General features: G+C 42.8%; 1 protein-coding gene across 16 annotated transcripts in view; it reads left to right on the forward strand.

Moving 5' to 3' along the window:
• Positions 1 to 19,461, forward strand: part of BTRC (beta-transducin repeat containing E3 ubiquitin protein ligase) — a 165,712-nt gene that overhangs the window by 60,866 nt on the left and 85,385 nt on the right. For 12 of the 16 annotated variants that reach the window (XR_008445598.1, XM_054033511.1, XM_054033515.1 and 9 more), the window contains one exon: positions 12,689 to 12,766. The exons of the other annotated variants lie outside the window; for them this stretch is intronic. Coding sequence is in view for 11 of the 12 variants with exons in the window: in XM_054033511.1 (XP_053889486.1) it covers positions 12,689 to 12,766 (78 nt within the window). In the remaining variant the exon portion in view is untranslated. The remainder of the gene's footprint in view (positions 1 to 12,688; positions 12,767 to 19,461) is intronic. 16 annotated transcript variants of the gene reach the window in all.

The following is a 19,461-nucleotide window of genomic DNA, read 5'->3' on the forward strand; positions in this document are numbered from 1 at the left end:
TGGTTCAAAAATAACTGACCCTGATTTTAGGGCTAATTGTTTTTTATATGTTTTGGGAGAGTCAGTGGGAATGAAAGGGGTGTGTTCTCTTCTGTCTCTACATGGCATGGTTTAAATTGTTCTGTTCTAGATGACTGTGGGGTTTGCGTTTTATTTTTTCACCACTCAGAGATGTGGTAGGCACCCCGCTGTAGGCAAGGCCCTGGGGCCGAGAGCTTACCATCCAATTTAGATATGACAGAATCAAGGCTGCAACAAAACAATGCGGGGAGGATGGTAGAAGAAGAACTTGGCATTATTCTGCTTAGAAAGCTGCTAGGAATTAGAAGAGGTTACTCTGAAGAGCCTGTGGGGCATGGGCAGAGTTGTGTAGGGGGAACAAAGGATGGGGATAGCGGGGGTGCTGTGTCAGTACCTATGTGCAATAGAGAAGTTGTGGAAGGACTGATGCCGCCAGATTGGGTCAAGGTTTGTCCAAGTTAGCCGAACATGGCTGTAGAATATATTTAGGACGTGCATCAATGAAACATGTTTCAAATACCAGGCACGCGGTCTTCAGTTTACAGCCCTAGAAAACGCGTTGAACTTTCAGTGTATAAATCTGTTTTCACATTAGCTAAGGAAAGTGACGAGGAGCACTTCAGTTCACTTGCCTAAAACAAAGAATCAGTTCTTCCATCTGCAGATCCCCAGCATGTACTAATCAACTCTTCTACATCTGTCCATCTCTTTTAACTGAGTTTTGAGCCTCCCTGCATTGTGCTGCTCTGCTGACATCTATCCCATGTGGCAAAAAGGAGTTTTGTATAATCACCCCACTTTAATCAATAGAATAATTGATAAACCAGATAAGATTTAAACTGATTACCTCCCGAGTAGAACTCTCCAGGGGCCTTGGACTCTCTTAATTTTGACATGTGTGTTGTGTACCCTGCGGATGAAGTGCAGTTTGAATTATCTGTTTTTATTTGCTTAATGATGGGGAGGGTGTTAAAGTCAAATGTTTAATTAACCCAGCAATGGGCTGTGCTGTCACTTACACACACATCCAGCTGATTGAGATATCTCACCAAGAATACTGAATAGGAATGATAATGTGGCACTGAGACGGAAGATTGCTTTCTCAATCCATTTGCTGGGTCACTGCTTTGAATGTCTTATTGGATGAAAGGCATTCAGCCTGGGAAAAAAAAAAAACAGCATTTAAGTACATTTTGTTTCCTGGCCCCCTCCCCACCAAGAAGTTAACTAAAACAGATATGTTGTAGGTTTAATAAGCCATTCATGTCCTAGCAAAAGGCTGTGAATAGTGGATCTCAATAGCCAATGGCCTAGAGCTGTATAATTTCCTTTAGAAACTAGCCCCAAGGTATCTGAATATGAGCTATTACATACACACGCCCTTACCCTTCATTCTTTGGTTGCTCTATTACTCACCTCATTTTATAGTCACCGCAGCAGTGACAACTCTTCGTCCCCAGTCAGGGAAGCGAGATGTGCAATTGCATCTTTGAACGCCCCCTCAAGAGAGTGCTGTTTCAATGTTGGATTTTTTTATGGCCGAACCCAGTAGCAGGGGTTTTAATTTAAGTGTTCTATAGGGGTGTTTCATTATTTCGTGCATATTTTGTTACGTCAAAGCATCAGAATAGCCCCTGGGCTTTGCTCCTTGTGTTGCAGCCATTGTTCCAGCACAATAATATTGGCTAGCCAGACATTATACAGCCGATCTCTAGTCCCGCACCCTCATTTTCCATTGTTTCATTAGAAGGGGTACATTAGTTGTTTGATGTTGCTCAGAAGACTGAGGCACATTTAGACACCTGCATCTTTACAATGAGTTTGTCGTTGGTAGTGCGTAGAAATGAATACATAATAATGTACTAGAAGTTAGCTAAGTTTGACCCATACTCCAAGGTTGGATGGGCCTCTTATGTCCATCTTCGCAAATATAACTTCGTTACTCTTGGTTATTACTGGGAAGGAAGTACATTTAGAGTAGAGAACCACTTTTATTTAATCAAATATTTCCAGGAAGGAATGTGGTCTAATGGTTAGAGCAGTGCCTGGGAGTCAGGTGTTTGGGGCTTTGTACCTTTCCCACCACTAGCTTGAACTGCAGCCTTGGGCAAGTCACTTCTCTGTTTCAGAGGACAACATGAATGAAGGTGTGAAGTTGAGCATGCGGGGAGAAAAGAAAGAAGGGGTAAGATTGTCGAGGGCTGTGTGGTGAGGATGATGAGCTTGAAGCTCATGCTTTTGGATTTAAGAAGCCAGCCAAAGGGTTCGAGGAGAAGAGATGATGACTAGTAGCAGCGTTTTTGTCTCTATTTTTGGGAGAACTGGAAGTGGGGAGACTAAAATCAAAATAAAAAAGGCCGGAGACAATCATGGAGTGACAGGACTTTTAGTATTGGGACAAGTGAGGCTTTATTTTTCCTTGCTGAGGGGTTTTGCTGTAGGAAGTTAGTGCTGGTCTACATTAGAAAAATAGATCAACCTAGTTACATCACTTGGGTGTGAAAAATCCACCCCTCTGAGCAATGTCCTTAAGCTGATCTAAGTCCCCATTTAGACAGCACTAGGTGAACTGAAACTACCGCCTCTCATGGAGATGGATGTCCTACAGCGATGAGAGGACCCCTCCTATTGCTGTAGTAGGTGTCTACATGAAGCACTGCTGTGGTGTTTTAAGTGTAGAGTTGTTGTAGTGTAGAGTTACTGTAGTGTTTTAAGTGTAGACATATCCTTAGAAAGTAGTGCTTCAGCAAAGGACTCAGAATCTACTGTGAAACTAGCCAACCTTACAGTCCATTTATCAAAGCACTTGCAGTTCCCATGCAGATGAAGCCATAATAAATATTGAGCGAAGAAAGTTAACCTGTGTCTAGAGAATTTTAATAAATAAAAAGTTCAAAAAAAAAACCCTCTCCCCAGACCTGTTGGCTCTTGCTAACTCTTGTTAGTACTAGAAATATGTTTTTGACACCTCTTTGGGATGTTAGCTTATGTGCACTATCTTTAATGTCTGACTGTGATATTTTTCCCCCCGTGTGGGGAAAATCAAGAAAGCAGCTGGTTCAAGAATAGATAAGCACTAGTAAAAGCTTTGATTCATATTAAACAAACAAACAAAAACAAAACAAAAAACAGAATGAAAGTGACTGATCCTAAAATTTGGTGTTTTCACATGCTGAAATTCAGTGTTAAAAATGCATTTTTGTGTTCATCAAATGAAGGAATGCAGTAAAGCAAACCAGTGAGGAACAGAGCCAAATCGTTTGATTCCCCCTTCCCTTTTGAAGTGCTTCTGTTTCTTGATAAATCTGCCTCCATGAATTGTGCGTGGCAATATTTTCCAATCTTAAAGACAGATTAACTAAAGCTGAAATCGATGGTGGGACATATTAACAGAAATTTGAAAGATCAGAGAAATCGTTAAGGTTGTCCTAGAGAGTGGGGACAAAGCTGGTTTGTTGGGGGAGGGAAGGGAAGGCCAGTGCACAGAATAAGACACTGGAGTGAGACTGACCAAAGCAGAGGATGACTGCATAGTACAAAAATACCCTCAAGGCCAGTCCTTGATAAGTTCACTTGTCTGGTCTTCAGAAGTTTACCCTATGTTATTGCTAGCATGAATTGAATCAGCATTACACATGTGCACTTTGGAAAAATGGGTTTTTGGATCCTAAAAAGATGTAGATTGTCTTGATATACCATAGAAAACTTGAAATACAAAATGCAAACTGTAAATGCCACACTTCCACCTGCCAAGGTACTAATTGATTTTATCATTCAGGAAAGATTCTAAAGCAGACCCTGGCTGAGCAGGGGGTGTCAACATGAACCCTTAAGGTTTCTTTTGCTCTAACCTTGTTATGAAGAATGGGGAAGTAGTGCTGCCTAATGCAGATGTCTGGGAGTTACAAAAATAACCAGATGTCCTGATTAGCAGAAGCAAATGTTCTTTCCTTAATCCACGTAAAATTATATTCAAAGGCTGTCCGGATGTAATGCTTGTGTAAATAAGGCACCAACAAAAATTGGAATATAAAGGGCCTTCGGCCAGTTGGCTTGAAGGCTTGAATATTAAAAACAAATTTACCACTGTTGACTCTCTTAAATTCATACAACAGAAATGTGAAGCTGCTTCCCAGGGAACATGGAAAGAGTGTTCTCATTAGCCATATTTTTACTCTGTTTTGAGAAATTTATGGTTAAGCGAAACTAGCTATTTAAATTCCCGTGAATAGTGTGTTCCCACCACCTGGATCCCTGTTTATGTTAAAACAAACTTAATATTGTTGAAACTATTTCATTGTTTCATAATATCTTTGATAAATATTTGCACTGGCTTTTAAAGATCTATGTGTTGCATCAAATTCTTTATTCTGCTGGTAGTGTTAAGACATCCCACAACTTAACCTTCTTCTTTCTAATAAATTAATAACTGATTTAATTAAAAGAATAACTTGGTCTGAAAATTCTCCTTAATTTCTCGAAGTTTTGATATGCCATGTTGCTGTGGGAAGACATTCATTCTAATCTGGCATTTATTGGGTTGAATACAAAGCAAGGAAAACATATATAAAGTCTACTTCTGGGTATTTGGGGGTAGAATTGTATCAAATTTTGGGGGTAATTTTGTATGTGGAATGTATTATAAGTGCAGGCTGAACTCTATTTATACTTTCCTACCTTTAATTGGGTGAGAGAAATAGCTCAGTGGTTTGAGCATTGGCCTGCCAAACCCAGGGTTGTGAGTTCAGTCCTTGAGGGGGCCATTTAGGGATCTGGGGCAAAAATCTGTCAGGGATGGTACTTGGTCCTGCTGTGAAGGCAGGGGACTGGACTCGATGACCTTTCAAGGTCCCTTCCAGTTCTATGAGATCGATATTAAAAATTGCTAAATTGCTCAAACCTTTGATTGAAAATGGTTTGTATTATGATAGCATCTAAGGGACCCTTCCCAGTCATGGATCAGGGCCCCATTGTCCTAGGTGCTGTACAAATACACAAACTGTCCTTGTCCTGAGAAATCAAACATCTGACTCTGAGCCAGCTTAACTTGTGTCTTTCTCTTTAACATTAATGGTTGCAAAAGAGGGGAATGAAAGCATCAATTTACCCCCCTCGTCCCACTTCTCCTCCCTATATTTCCTTCCTTCTAATAATTAAACATAAACCCCTTGCAAAAATACCACTTAACTTTAAACGTTCAAGAGCAAGGAAACGTAATTCAGTCATTCCATGCTTAAGTCACCCCCTTGTGCCTACATACTGCAATTTACAGTGTCTTCAAAGAGGATCTCGTAGCAATGAATGTTCAGAGCTGCATTTGCCAAAGATGGTTGAGGTATAATCCGTACCTCTGCATTTTCACTGTTGTAGATCTCCCTGTGTGTTGCAGTTGTCGTTTGTTTTATTTACTGAGCATGTAGAGGGTATGGCTTTTAAACTTGCCCTTTTCATACTTGTTTTCCTCACGGTAACTTAGTTCACTTTAAGGACTTGCTTTACATGGGGTAGTGACTAGTCAAATAAGCATGAATCCGAGCATGTTGTGCCACTCAGGAACAGCTCTAAATGTGTTAAACGGTGTTCAGGCTATAATTTTAAAACTAAAATATTGCTTGCAGTCTGAGGATGGCTGTGCCAGGTTTCATCCTAGCACTGTTTGAAATGGCTGAGATGTTTATAAACTGACACACAGCATTTATAAAATCAGGATGCCGACAGTCCCTAAACAATAACAATGCTCTTGGACTCATCTATCACTTACAAAGGTTATTGGAAAGGGAATGTAGGGCCTTTGCTATCACTTATTCCTCTTCCTCCCTCTTTTTAAATCCATATTCTGGCTGGCAGAGGCACAAAATATTTCAGGCCAGTTTTTCCATCTCTTCCATCACTTCACCTATTCCCACAGGCTGATGCAAACTAGGAAAAATCCTATTTTCTGCCATCGTGGGACAACCAAAAATCCAGATTGAACAAGTGAAACTTCCTGTCTGCCAGGCGAGCTGCTGGCCTGAATTTGAACAGAGAACAATATGCACTGACTGGCAAATATAACCTGGAGCTGGGTGGGAAAATGGGTCATCTTCTTCATTTTCCTTGTAAATTACACCAATCAGCAGACAGAATGCTGATGTATTCACCTTGTTAAAGTGTTCCCTCTTGATTAACCCAAGTGCAGTGTCCAGTGATTGGATAAGAGTACCCATGGCTAAGTATGCACATTCCCCAACGTGCTTTAGTGGGACTCAACTACTGTTTGATGACCTTTATAAGGAACCAGACACAGGAGGTCAGCTTTCACTTTCAGAAGGAGCCAGAATTTACCAATGTACATTGCCAAAGAGCCACAATAATACGTCATCAGCCCCCCCATAAGCTTCCCCACCTCCTCACTTCCAACGCCTCCCACCCACTGGCAGCCCCGCCGATCAGCGCCTCCCCCTCCCTCCTCGCACCTCCCGATCAGCTGTTTCCTGGCGAGCAGGAGGCTCTGGGGGGGGGGGAGGGGGAGGCACGAGGGCATGGCAGGCTCAGGGGAGGGGGTGAGAAGGGGTGGAGTGGGGGCCGGGCCTGTGGCAGAGCCAGGGGTCAAGCAGTGAGCACCCCCCTAGCACACTGGGAAGTTGACACCTGTAGCATCAGCCCCAGAGTCGGTGCCTATACAAGGAGCCGCATATTAACGTCTGAAGAGCCACATGTGGCTCCTGAGCCACAGGTTGGCCACCCCGTCCTAAGGGGAGGGAAGGCCAGGGGGGCTTTGCGCGCTGCCCCTGCTAGGAGTTCCGGCTCTGCAGCTCCCATTGGCCAGGAACCACAGCCAATCGGAGCTGCGGGGGCGGTGCCTGCAAGCAGGGACAGCGCACAGATCCCCCTGGCCCCTCCACCTAGGTCAGTAGCTGCAGGGTCATGCCAGCTGCTTCTGGAGAGCTTCCCTCCCTGCGCCGCATTCCCCCCCCCCCCCCCCCCGAGTGTTCAGGCAGTCCCTGAGCCAGCCACGCCGGCTGCTTCAAAAGTCACAGAAAGTCATGGAATCCGTTACTTCCATGACACACGCAGCTTTACCTACGAGGTCAAAGTGGAGGTTCCTCGGAGGAGCTTGTTCTGGAGGGAGGGAAAATAAAACATCTCACTGCTTAATGTTAAAAATGTATAAAGATGGCTACAAAAATATCTGGACAGCTAAATTTGACATCCAGGTTGTTCTTGGACTAGCCACTAATCTCATCTCAGGTTGGACACGGTGCTTCCATTCTTTACTAATGGAACTGATGTGCCCAAGAAGACTCAGGCCTTGTCTACACTGCCGCTTTAGTCGACGTAAGTTATGTTATTCAGGAGTGTAAAAAGCCATCCCACTGAGCGACGTAACTTAACGCGGTGTATAGCTCCCACCTCTCGTTGAGGTGGGTTAATTATGTCGACAGAAGAGCGCTCTCCCATCAGCTTATCACATCTTCACCACACCCGCTAAATCGATGCTGCTGCACCGATTGCAATGGCACCGATCGCGCGCAGTAGTGAAGACAAGACAAGCCCTCAGTCCCTTGCAATGGGTATGCTTATGTCATTAACAACCCACCCAGCGTTAGCTTTGCATTTCAACAAACATGTATGTGTACACTCACATTGGCTAGCACAAGTGTTAATTGATTGGAAGGGATCTATTTGTCTGAGAGCTCTATTAAAATACAGACTGGCACATAATGCATTTATAATATTTTTTGCAAAGCAAGCAAGTGCTTTCTGTATTGGATGCAAATGTTAAAGCAATAGTTTGTTTTAAGGGCTAGTGCTGCACAAATGTTGGCCTTTGGGATAATAAGTGTTTTGCCTGCATAAACAATACATTTTCCCCCCCTGAGGTCCACGCACACCTAGTTTCCCTCAAGCACATCATCTCTGTCAGGTTAATCAATAGGCACCGTATGGCAGAGGGTCAGTAATCAGTGTCATCGTGCCTTTAAATCGTGTTGAAAATTTGCTTAAAGCCTGGGCCAATTAACATCGAGATGATGAATGGATGGGTAGATGGGAAGAGCCTGGCGCTCAGGGGCTTGTGAGAAGTAGATGCTCAGCTGTTGAGCAGCAGACACCAGCGAATAAAATCAGCCATTCATGTTAGCTCAGTCCACCCACTCTTAATGATAATGTCAATCTAGCAAAATATATACACATTGGAGTTGTCATGAGTTCATAAATCAAAGGAGTTTGTCAAAGGCATTCAGATTAACGAGGCAGCAGCAATAACAAGTCAAATTTGCATAGAGAATTGCCCGAATCTCAGTAAATTATGATCCTGTTTTTCATTTGATTATTTGCTAATGTCTCAAGAGGGAGAATGATTACATTAGCATGCAAAATCTACTCCAGAAGTAGAAATCTGAGGTATAGCAGACCAGCACACGATGACAATTAATCAGTTTCTGCATACTAGCATAAACGTGCAAGGCCCAGAAATGAACTCCTTTTTTTTATTATTATTTCTCCTTGCTACTGATCCAAATGGTTCAGCTTGACAGAGACTTTATATTGCTTTAACAGTGTTCTGAATTGTGCCTGCAGGCAAGACATAGTTATGCAGCTATAACCAACCTATCCATCTGCCAACCAGATTGGAATTCTCCTATCCAAGGCTTCCATTAACCCCCACTGACAGCTCCAAACAGGATTAAGAATTTGAAAGCATAAAAAATAGTTGTGCTCTTTACATAGACACACAGTTCTCCCCCAGCCCCACCTCCCCACATGTGGAAGAAGACTGCATCTGTACTGTTTTATAATTAGTGTTGGGCAACACAGCATCAAAACAACTGCCCAGTTGGCAGGTTCCTGATTTCCACTATGAGGATTAAGGCAGTACTAAAGGTAGCCCTGTGCAGTTGGTAGCCCGAGTGCATTCATCCATCTATTACAGCTGAATCCCAGTATTGCTTTCATGGGTTATATACAGAAAATACTGCATGTCATCACACGTCAGACGCTTTAGCCTTCGGACTGTGTGCCGTATAACACGGGGCGTGTTTGAGATAGTGGGGACTTCATGTGGAGAGTCAAATAATGAAACGAGTTTGTGGTGGTTATTGGGATGATAACATGCTGCGGAATTATATCCTGTTAGTTACAGGCTGAAGTCTTAAATCTAAATTGTATTTGGAAAGGGTCTCTTGTAATAGACAGTTACCATTTTAGGGCAGATAAACTATGAAAGGCAAATACCCTTCATGTGGGCCTCAGAGGAGAAGGCTAGAGAGGAGGGCTAACAACTAAAGCAGAGGTTTGGGAATCAGGATTCCCAGTTTCGATTCCCAGCATTGCCACCGACATTCTGTGTGACCTTGTGTAAAACCTGTGGTCTCTATCTTCTCGATCTGTGCAAATAGAGGTGATAATCTCAGGGGTGAGGGGGATGGGAAACTTAACCACTTAATGCTTTGTGGGACTTGCACAATGAACGATGCAAAAACGCAGGCTAGTCCTACTTTGTAGAAGATGCTCCATGTATTCCAGCACAAGCACTCTCTTGCCCTATCTGGTTTTGGTAAGGATGGTAGCCAAGAAAGGCACTGACACTTAGAGGAAATGGGATTTCAGAATTTGCCCCAATTCAAGAAGTTGTTTGGGTTTTCAGCGGTGACCTGCCTTTCGGTCTGCTGATTCTGTCCCCACCCCTTCGCCGTAGCAGATTCCATCTTGTCTTTGCTACAAATCAGTTGCAGTTCCTGCAAACCTTTGACATTTCTGATGCATGCACCATCTTAATATATGAGCATCAAATGCCACATTCTAGAGCTGTGATTGCAAAACACCTTTTTGATAGCCTTTTGTCATCCTCCCTCGTGGCTGGAAGCATCACTCGTCATGCTGTAGCAAACTTAAAATTCTGGTCCTCAAACAGGGGAGCAGACTTCCCTTGCATTGTTCAGCAATGAGATACACGTACAGATGTAGCTTTCTGGTCACTGTTATAATAGTCTAACTTTACCACTGGAAAGCTGAATGGTGACCAATACTGGGCATTGGTCTATCAAGTGGAATTCACTTGAATGCAGGTATGACTCTTTCTGAACTATTTGGAGGCTTGTAGTACACCTGGAATGGTGATTTTTCCTATTCCTGAGAAATAAGCGGGAGTTGGAAACATCTGTGCTTTGTTTCTTAAGTGTAATGCTTTCCAGTCATTCTGTCTTCACCAAGCGTAACTTACTTGCCGACAAAAGTGCATGAGCAGCGCTCCTCTTTAATAGTCTGCTATTGGAGCTGCTGTGTGGGTACTGTAGAATGGTGAGACGCCAAGCTGTGAACCACCATATGCACTTGGCAGTCTTTGTCTGGTCTTTGTTCAGCCAACCTCGTAGCCTTGCCACCTATAAAGATAATGAATGCAAAAAGGTCTTCTGCTCGCTTTTAAAATTAGATCTTTAGTTTAAAGAAAAAGAAACTGGAAAACTTGTGACACGTTGTGATAACAAGAAATTTCAGGCTAAAGGCTGTTTTTTCACCTCCGCATTGAATTGCCTGGCTTTTGACATTGTTTTAACCTCAGTGACATTGAAAGGCAGTTTGAGAGGCATGAGGAAGATGAGATTTCACTTTTAATAACCATTTTCTAAAACACACAACTTGAGGAAAAATAGGATTTTTGAAGCTATTGTGGGAAGGGGGATTGAATATTCAAAATGCATCTTTAAAATAGATAAGAAAACCAGTTCCTGGAATTACTTCAAAATCCTGTATCTCTAGCAATTAATCTGTTTTCAGAAGTACCAAAATTGAAATCCCTACTTGCGTTATTAAACTGTGCAGATGAGTACAGAGCAGTTTGTGCAAAGATGCATCATAATTTCCTTTTCACATTTGTACAGTTTTAACCTGGGCATTCACAGCCCTCTCTAAACCAAGCTTAACAAATAACTTTCTCCTAGCTGAGGCCCTGTGTGAAAACTTCTCAAAGATTTGGGTTGTTTTACCGAGTTATCAGGCCTGTTTAGGATTGATTTACATTATAAAACCCTGACTACAGCTGCTCAGACCTCATTGTGCCTCCTGAGTTCTGTGTCTTGTAAAGCTCATTAGTTTGTCTGCAGATCTTGATTTACTCAGAATCCTCAGGACCAGTTTACCTTGAGGTTTTTTTTTTCTTCTCTTCCATCTCTCAGCAAACTTTGCTCATGTCCTTGCCATCTTCCCGCTCTCTTCTCCTTCAATGAAACTAGAAACTGTAACCTACCTAGACCCTTGCTGATCACACAGCACCTGCTGCTGCAGGCACCCAAACACACTGCTCCACTGATGGCTTCCTGCAATCTGCTTCCTCTCTACAGTCCCCACTCGACCACACTGCTTGTGGTGTACTAGCTCTTCCTTGTCTGACAGATGCTCCAGCCAGTGACTGAAATTTGGGGTTGGGAGCTAGCTCTAAGGGGGATCTGGATATGTGAGGAGGATTCTGGGAGGTGATGATCATAAAGGGGATGCAACTTCCACCTTAAAATCCTATCCTGATCCCATCTGCTATAGTCAGAAACTCTTCCTGTTACTGGCTTAGCTCTCCCTAGTAAAACTTTCCCTTATGCCTTTATAAACTGATTAGTCTCCGAGGTATTGAATGCAGGGGTTTGTGACCTAAAGGCTATTACTACTGTGGTGTTCAACACTCATTTTAGCTGTGTGTACAGAATTCCTCCAAACAACACCGTCTATCCTTAGCCTATCAACATGGTGGTTGAAATTGTGATAGCAACCGCCATGTTTTAGTATTGCTTCCCTGGCCAATGTGGACAGGATGTTTTGGTTTTTTTTTTCCAGTTAATTGTTTGCTGAATGTGTCCCAAAGAGAGCCTCTGTCCTTAGATAAACAATAGCACTGTTCCCAGACAAGGAATCCGTAGCTTAAACCATAGCGTGAAGAGGACAGAAGTCTCCAGACTAGTTTTCTGAGCCCATCATCAGCCGAGGAGCATTTCTGGAGCAGCCTCTTATGGCTTGCCCTTCCTCCTCAACACCCTATAGTCCCAAATAGGTGGTGGTAGTGCAGGATCCTATCAGCTTTTCTGGAGAGAGAGAGAGAGTGCGCACACACCAAAAAAAAAAAAAACACTCAGAGGCATAGCAGGAATGGTGCTATCACTGATCTAACGGAATTTGATGACCTGGTTCACCACAATTTAGAGGTGGGCCAGACAGATCTGAATGTTGGTGACTCACTAAACTCCTGTGCAGTCAGCCAGTATTCCTGCTAATATGAAGCTACTGGACTATAGGGGGACCGTTGAAATTTATTAGTTACATTTACTCTTTACAAAATAGAATCTTTTTAAAACGAGTCACTGTAGGGAGTTCAGGGACATAAGCGGTGGTATAGTAAATCAGGCTATCAAGTCACCTGCTCGGCATCCTACCTCCAACAGTGGTCAGTACTGGCAGTTTTAGAGGAAAGTCCTAAACAAACACAAACTTCTCCACTATACCTATCGAATGGTGCATTATTGATCAAGAATAAGAAAAATTCTGTCTTCGTCCTAACAAGCCAGTTGGCTTACACCTGAGGCTAGCTTTTTCATGTGTGTATAAAATCTAGCTTGTGTAGCTTGCAAAGATTCAGTTTCCTTTCCTCCCACGGAATAATATTGGGGATAAGAACTGAATTAAAGCTTGCTTTCTTTCACAGAATTCCTCAGAGCGAGAAGACTGTAATAATGACGAGCCCCCTAGGAAGATCATTCCAGAGAAGAATTCACTTAGACAGGTATGCAACTGGTCTCTTCAAAATACAATAAAACTTCTAACAGTTTGAATCTTAAAACACTTTGGGAAACTAGAGTCTGAGCTTAGGGTCCTGACTTTTTTCTGGAGCACTTGTCAAGCTCGAGCCTGAAAGTCCTTTCTCATTCTCCTTAGTGGGAGAAGGCAAGTAGCATTGTATGTGGGAAAATCAGACGTGTTGGGCTTTTGTGACTATGAACAGGGATATCCATTTCTGAGCAAGTATAGCCCCATCAGCTGGGACTTTGTATTTGAGTTTTGTTTACTTGCTAATCATTGGGAAACTCTCCAGCCTTGGTCTGTAGTACTCCCTCTGTCTCATTTAGGCCTTTCTACAATACCTTGTATCCAAGAATCTCAAGGTGCTTTACAAAGAATGACCATACCTAGAAGGTAGGCTTTCTTAGAGCCATTGTCCAGGCTGATAACCTAAAAGCAGAGCTGCTTTGATTTCCCTCGAAAAGTTTAAGATGAGTCCTTATAGATCTGCTCTGCCCCCGCAGCCCGCAAAAGTTTTAACATCTCTTCTGATCCCTTCTCTATATTAAAACAAATTCCTTACCATCTTAATTTAAATTAAGCTCTACGCAGCAGGGAGTGTATCTTCCTGTATGTATTGTACATCACTGAGCACCCGGGTGTTCAACAAATAAATGCGTCAATATCCTTTAAAGAGAGCAAATTTTTCCTCCCACCACCCCACCCAAAAAAGTTTACTTGCCTAGCACCATCAAAAGACCCATTTCAGCGGTTCCCCCATCCTGGCTGAGAAAGGAGGACATAGATTTGTAAACTGGCTATGTGCCCCTATGGTCAATTTTATAATGTGTTAGGTACTTTAATACAACAGTAGTAGGTACAGTATAGATACCTAGGCATCAATCCCTTCCATAATATTGTCAAAGGAAAAATAAGATTTTATTGCAAAAGTACTTATTTTTTTCCCCACAGTTCAGGGGAAAAGAATACTTGTCTTATAGCTCAAGATCCAGCCATGCAAAGTGTCAGTGATCTAATCCGTGATGTACATGATGCACAGTCCTGCTGTGAGAAGCCTATGATCTACAAGATAGAGATAATACAAGGTCTAGTGGGATCCCCAGAAGGGATGTCAGATTACAGTGTTGCATGCCAGCTTTCCTAACTTTCTCGTTCCGTAACCTGCTGCCCTTACATAATGTTAGGCAACATATTTTCTATGAGGGAGAGTCCACAGATCCTAGCAATTGATCTTCAGCCATCTTGCAGCTTTGGGGTCAGAGCCAGAACTGTCTGTCGTAGGCAGAGTTGTGGGGCCCCACCAGAGAGCCTCCTGGTTTAGTTCTGCTTCTTCAGCTGAGCGCGGGCTTTTCTAGGCCTTCCTGCTGCTTCCGCAAGGTGCATAAGCATGCTGAGCAAGCCCAGAAAGAAGAGAGAGGAAAAGATTCACTCATCTGGAAAACGTCCTACCATTAAATATGTTAATGGGGACCTCTGCATCTTCTGTATCCTGCTGACTCATCAGAAAAGGGGAAGAAGACTGCAGCCAAGCAATAAAGATTCCATAGCTTCCTACAAAGCATGTCACTCTCCTTGTGGTTCCTTGTCTTCTACATACAGCCAACGAGTCAGTGCATACAGCAGCAGAACATGGACAACAGCATGGTGGGGTGGGAGGAATGCAATGATGATTTCTCTGCGTTGGCGTATGCCAAGAAATCGGCATGATTCCAACTCAGACCAATCCAGCATGAAAGCAAGATTATCTGTAAGCTTCTCCAGTTAGCACAGAACTGTCTTCCCTCCTTATAAGACAAATGGGTCCTTGACTTGGTTGAGGAAGAATAGTTGTTAGAACTGATCAAGTATCTCAAACACACATTGATGGTTCTCCTAACCTCCAGCAACACCAACAGGAGCCAACATAAGAGCAACCATCAAGTACCTCCTGTAGATAAGGTCAGTAGAATGAGTCCCTCCATCAGAGAGAGGACTGGCTCTGACTCCATTGTTTTAGTTCCCAAAAGGCTCAAGAAGGGATAAGGCTATTCAGAATCTAAAATTCCTGAAAAATGCATCAGCAAACCAAAATTGCAAGTGGAGACATTGAAATCTACCTAGAAGGTTGTCTCCAAAGGGGGCTTCTTATCTTCTCTATCTCAAGGCAGTGTGTCCACCTATCCTAATATGATTATCCCATTGCAGAGCCCTTCACTTCACTTTTGGAAGCCAGCATTTCCAAACTTCTTCCTTACTTCTTGGCCTGGTGGCAGCTTTTGCACCTGTTAGAAAAGTGCTGCAACGCCTTAGATGTGTGTAGGACTCTGTCATCCTGCAAGTTTGGGGAATTGAAATGCACTAATCTTTCTCTTCTGATAGAGAAGGGCAAGAAACTGTCAGAGGTTTCCAAATCTAGGTGCAGCATGTCAACGGCATGCGTAGCCATATGTTTTATTCTGTCCTCAAGTATTAGGGCACACTGATTAAGGGGCAATGATGGTTTGGTTTGTGGGTGGAAACATCTTATGCCTTGCACAAGGAGAGAAGCAAAGTGGCCAGTTGGTCTTTCATCCCCCTTCATCTTCGCAAAACACTACAGATTGGGTCTGTAAATTAGCTAAAGCAACATTTAGCAAAAAGTGTGGCATACAGTAGTAGTACCCCAGTGAAAAGAAATTAACTCTGTCATTATTGTTTGTATATAGTTTTATTTTTTTCTTTCTCTCCATGGAGACACTGCTGATAAAATTCTGTTGTTGGGATCTGTGGACCTTCCTACATAGAAAACTAGGAAAAATTATCCAAGCTTGAGAATTTTGTGTCTTCTGATAGGAATGTCCACAAATCCAACCCCCTCATGATGACTTAGTTTTAGACCAGGGATAGGCAACCTATGGCACGCGTGCTGATTTTCAGTGGCACTCACACTGCCCGGGTCCTGGCCACTGGTCCGGGGGGGCTCTGCATTTTAATTTAATTTTAAATGAAGCTTCTTAAACATTTTAAAAACCTTATTTACTTTACATACAACAATAGTTTAGTTCTATATTATAGACTTCTAGAAAGAGACCTTCTAAAAACATTAAAATGTATGACTGGCACGCGAAACCTTAAATTAGAGTGAATAAATGAAGACTCGGCACCCCACTTCTGAAAGATTGCCGACCCCTGTTTTAGATCGTGGCTCAGATTCATTGGTGGTGTAGTCTTTATGTGCCCTGCAGTAGATAAGTTTAAGCGAGTTGCTCCATTGCTTTACACTTGACTGCTCTGATTTTTTGTTCTACTAAAGCACAGCCTTTGCTTTGAAAGTTATCTCAGGCTGTCAGGCTCTTTTGGGGCTGGGGCCCTAGTGATGGTCAGATTCATAGACTCCAAGGCCTAAAGAGACCCTTGTGATCACCTCGTCTGACACAGGCCAGAGAACTTCCCCAAAGTAATTCCTAGAGCAGGTCTTTTAGAAAAACCTCCAATCTTGATTTTAAAATTGTCAGTGATAGAGAATCCACCATGACCCTTGGTAAATTGTTCCAATGGCTAACTACTCTCAGGGTATGTCTACACTACCTGCCGGATCGGCGGGCAGCAATCGATCCAGCGGGGATCGATTTATCACATCTAGTCTAGATGCGATAAATCAACCCCCAAGCGCTCTCCCGTCGACTCCTGTACTCCAGCACCGTGAGAGGCACAGGCAGATTCGACGGGAGAGCGGCAGCAGTCGACTCACCACGGTAAGTCGATCTAAGTACGTCAACTTCAGCTACGTTATTCACGTAGGTGAAGTTGCGTAACTTAGATCAATTCTCTCTCTTCCCCTCCCCCCCTCCCAGCCCCCCATGTGTAGACCAGGGTTCATTGTTAAAAATTTACCCCTTATTTCCAGTCTGAATTTGTCTAGCTTCAACTTCCAGCCACTGGAACATATTAGACCTTTCTCTGCTAGATTGAAGAGCCCATTAGTAAATATTCGTTCCCCACCTAGGTACTTATAGACTGTGATCAAGTCACCCCTTAACTTTCACTTTGTTAAAATAAATAGATTAAGCTCTGTGAGTATCTCAGGATAAGGCAGGTTTTCCAATCTTTTAATCATTCTTGTGGCTCTTCTCTGAACCCTCTCCAATTTATCAACTTCCTTCTTGAATTGTGGGCACCAGAACTGGACACACTAATTCAGCATTGGTCTGATCTGTGTCAAATATAGAGGTAAAAATAACCTCTTTACTCCTGCTCAAGATTCCCTTGTTTATGCATCCCTGGATCGCGTTAGCCATTTTGGCCACAGCATGGTACTGGAAGCTCATGTTCTCTAACTATCCACCATGACACCTAAATCTTTTTCAGAGTCATTGTTTCCCAGAATAGTCCCCTGCCCTGTACGCATGGCCTATGTTCCTCATTCCTAGATGTATATATTTACATTTAACCATATTAAAACAAATATTGTTTGTGCCCAGTTTACCAAGCAATTCAGATCTCTTGGAATCCGTGACCTATCCTCTTCATTATTTATCACTCCCTGAATTTTTTTGTCATGTACAAACTTTATCAAGGATGATTTTGTGTTTTCTTCCAGGTCAGTCAGAAAAATGTTAAAGATCTTGTTCTGCTTCCAGAGCTGTACCTAGGCTGAAGACCATTTGATTCAGCCCTGTGGACTTTCCTACTAGAAGAAATGACATTTTTCGGTTGACTGAAATGGACTTTGTGAGAAGTTAGGGAGTTGAATGAGTGTAGTTTGGACGCCTAACATACTGGGGCTGGGAGGGCTTTCCTTCCATGGTGAGCAGCCTGGAAGAAGGTATGGGGATTAGAACAGGGGAGAAAACAAAGGGGGAGATCAAAGCTATTGTTGGCAAGAACAATACAAAAAAAATGCGAGCTGTGCAGCGCTCTGAAGCAAGGATGTGAAGGTTCTATTTCTGACAGTTGTTTGATATGATCAAATAAAAGGTTGAGATGTAAAGTGAAAGTCAAGGTAGAAAAACAGCCCTCAGAAAAACAATGACAAGTGGCAAAAGTTTTTGGCAACTTTATTTACGCTAACAAACGAATTTTCACACTGCAAAGTTATAAATTAATTTTAATAGGCTGATCCAGATGGTCCATTTGGAAAATGGATAGCTTGATCTGTTGAAAATTAAACTAAATTTATCTCTCTCATACTTCAAACTGAAGCAAGTGTGAGAAGAGTGCCCATTAAGTCCAGCACATACAGATGGACCGGCAGGTCACACATGGGACTAATCTGATTCATTTTAAAAATAAATGCATGAGTTATTGAATCAGGTTCCTGTTTCAAGCCGTGTGCGTTTGTATGTGTGCGCGCATGCAGCCTTTTCAAAAAGACTCACAAATGCTTCAGTGCCTTTTTAACCTGTGTGTTTCCATTTTAATTCAACCTCCTTGCCAAAAAACATAATTAGTTTTCGGTGCCTATCATTTAGTGTTAGACCCAAATGCTAGATTGATTAGGTCAGGCATTTGTTATTTTAAGGGCTACATCTCCATTCTTCATTTGTGAAGAACATGAGCTCAATAGTCTTGGGGAGAGAACTGGCCTTTAGAAACTGTGAAGCTCTCTGGGGGCCCCTCAAGCCTTTTAGCTTCTGGGTGTTTTAAACAGAGCCATGAATGCAGATTTGTAAATTTATTGCAGTGCCATCTGGTTTTTTTGCAGGAACCGTATTATTGTTGGCTTGTATCTGTCTATTGTAGTGGTCACTCCCCGGGAGCTTGCCCTCATAGTCCTAAGGAAAGTGATGAATAGTGGGGGTCAACATGAGTAGGTCACAGGGCAGCTGTCCAGGGCTGCCCTGAACTTGATTACCCCACTGTTCTTTAAAAAAGACAGGCACAATGCAGGTTGTTTTAAAAATCTCCCCTCCTTCTCTTGAATGGAGTAATAATGAAGTGCCTTTTGCTGCCATGATTCCTTCTGTGGGCGGGCTTGTGCAGGGAAAGCTGTGTCAAAGGTGCCTTGTGGGGAAGTGCTGATGGCAGCGGGATTGCTGTCATGTATGTCGTGCTGCAAACCAGACTCCGGACTCCATCATCTTCCAGATGGAAGTCAAGAAAACCTTGCCTGCCAGCCTACTCCCCAAGTCCCTCTGCAGTTTCAAAAACTTTCCCCTTTGGCTTCACTGCATAGAATATTACTGCAGTTCAGTTTCGTGGATTTGAGATGATTTTTTTTTTTGTAAATGGGGGCAGCACCCCCTAAAGCATACTCTAGGCACTATTCAGAAGGTAAAGCAGGAATGGTCCCCAACCTGAAGAGCTTGAAGTCGAAATGTAGACAAAGCACAACAAGGGAAGACAAACAAAAGAAGAGCAAGGGAATGGGAAGACAGGGGATAGCTGCAATCGGACACCTTTGTTTTTAGTCTGTGGCTTTCCTTTTTGGGACGTCTTGCCAAATGAATCTCTGATGTGCAGTGCTTAGTCCCTTGTCTCAGCTACTTACTGACTGTTATAAAGGGAAGCATACAGGTGCTACTGGTGATGCAGCGTCCTCTCTTAATCTAGACAAGCTATTTTGTAGTTCAAATTTTCCTTCTTCTAGAGAGTGGACGGGGCAGGGGGAGGAGTGATGTTAATTTTATATTATCATACTGAGTTCATCTCTCACTATTATGAATGTTAGGAAAAAGTTGCTGGGTGAAAAGCTTTGTCAAAGTAATAGAAATACTTCGT

The sequence above is a fragment of the Malaclemys terrapin genome, chromosome 7, assembly GCF_027887155.1.
Source record: "Malaclemys terrapin pileata isolate rMalTer1 chromosome 7, rMalTer1.hap1, whole genome shotgun sequence".
NCBI classification, from domain to species: Eukaryota; Metazoa; Chordata; order Testudines; family Emydidae; genus Malaclemys; species Malaclemys terrapin.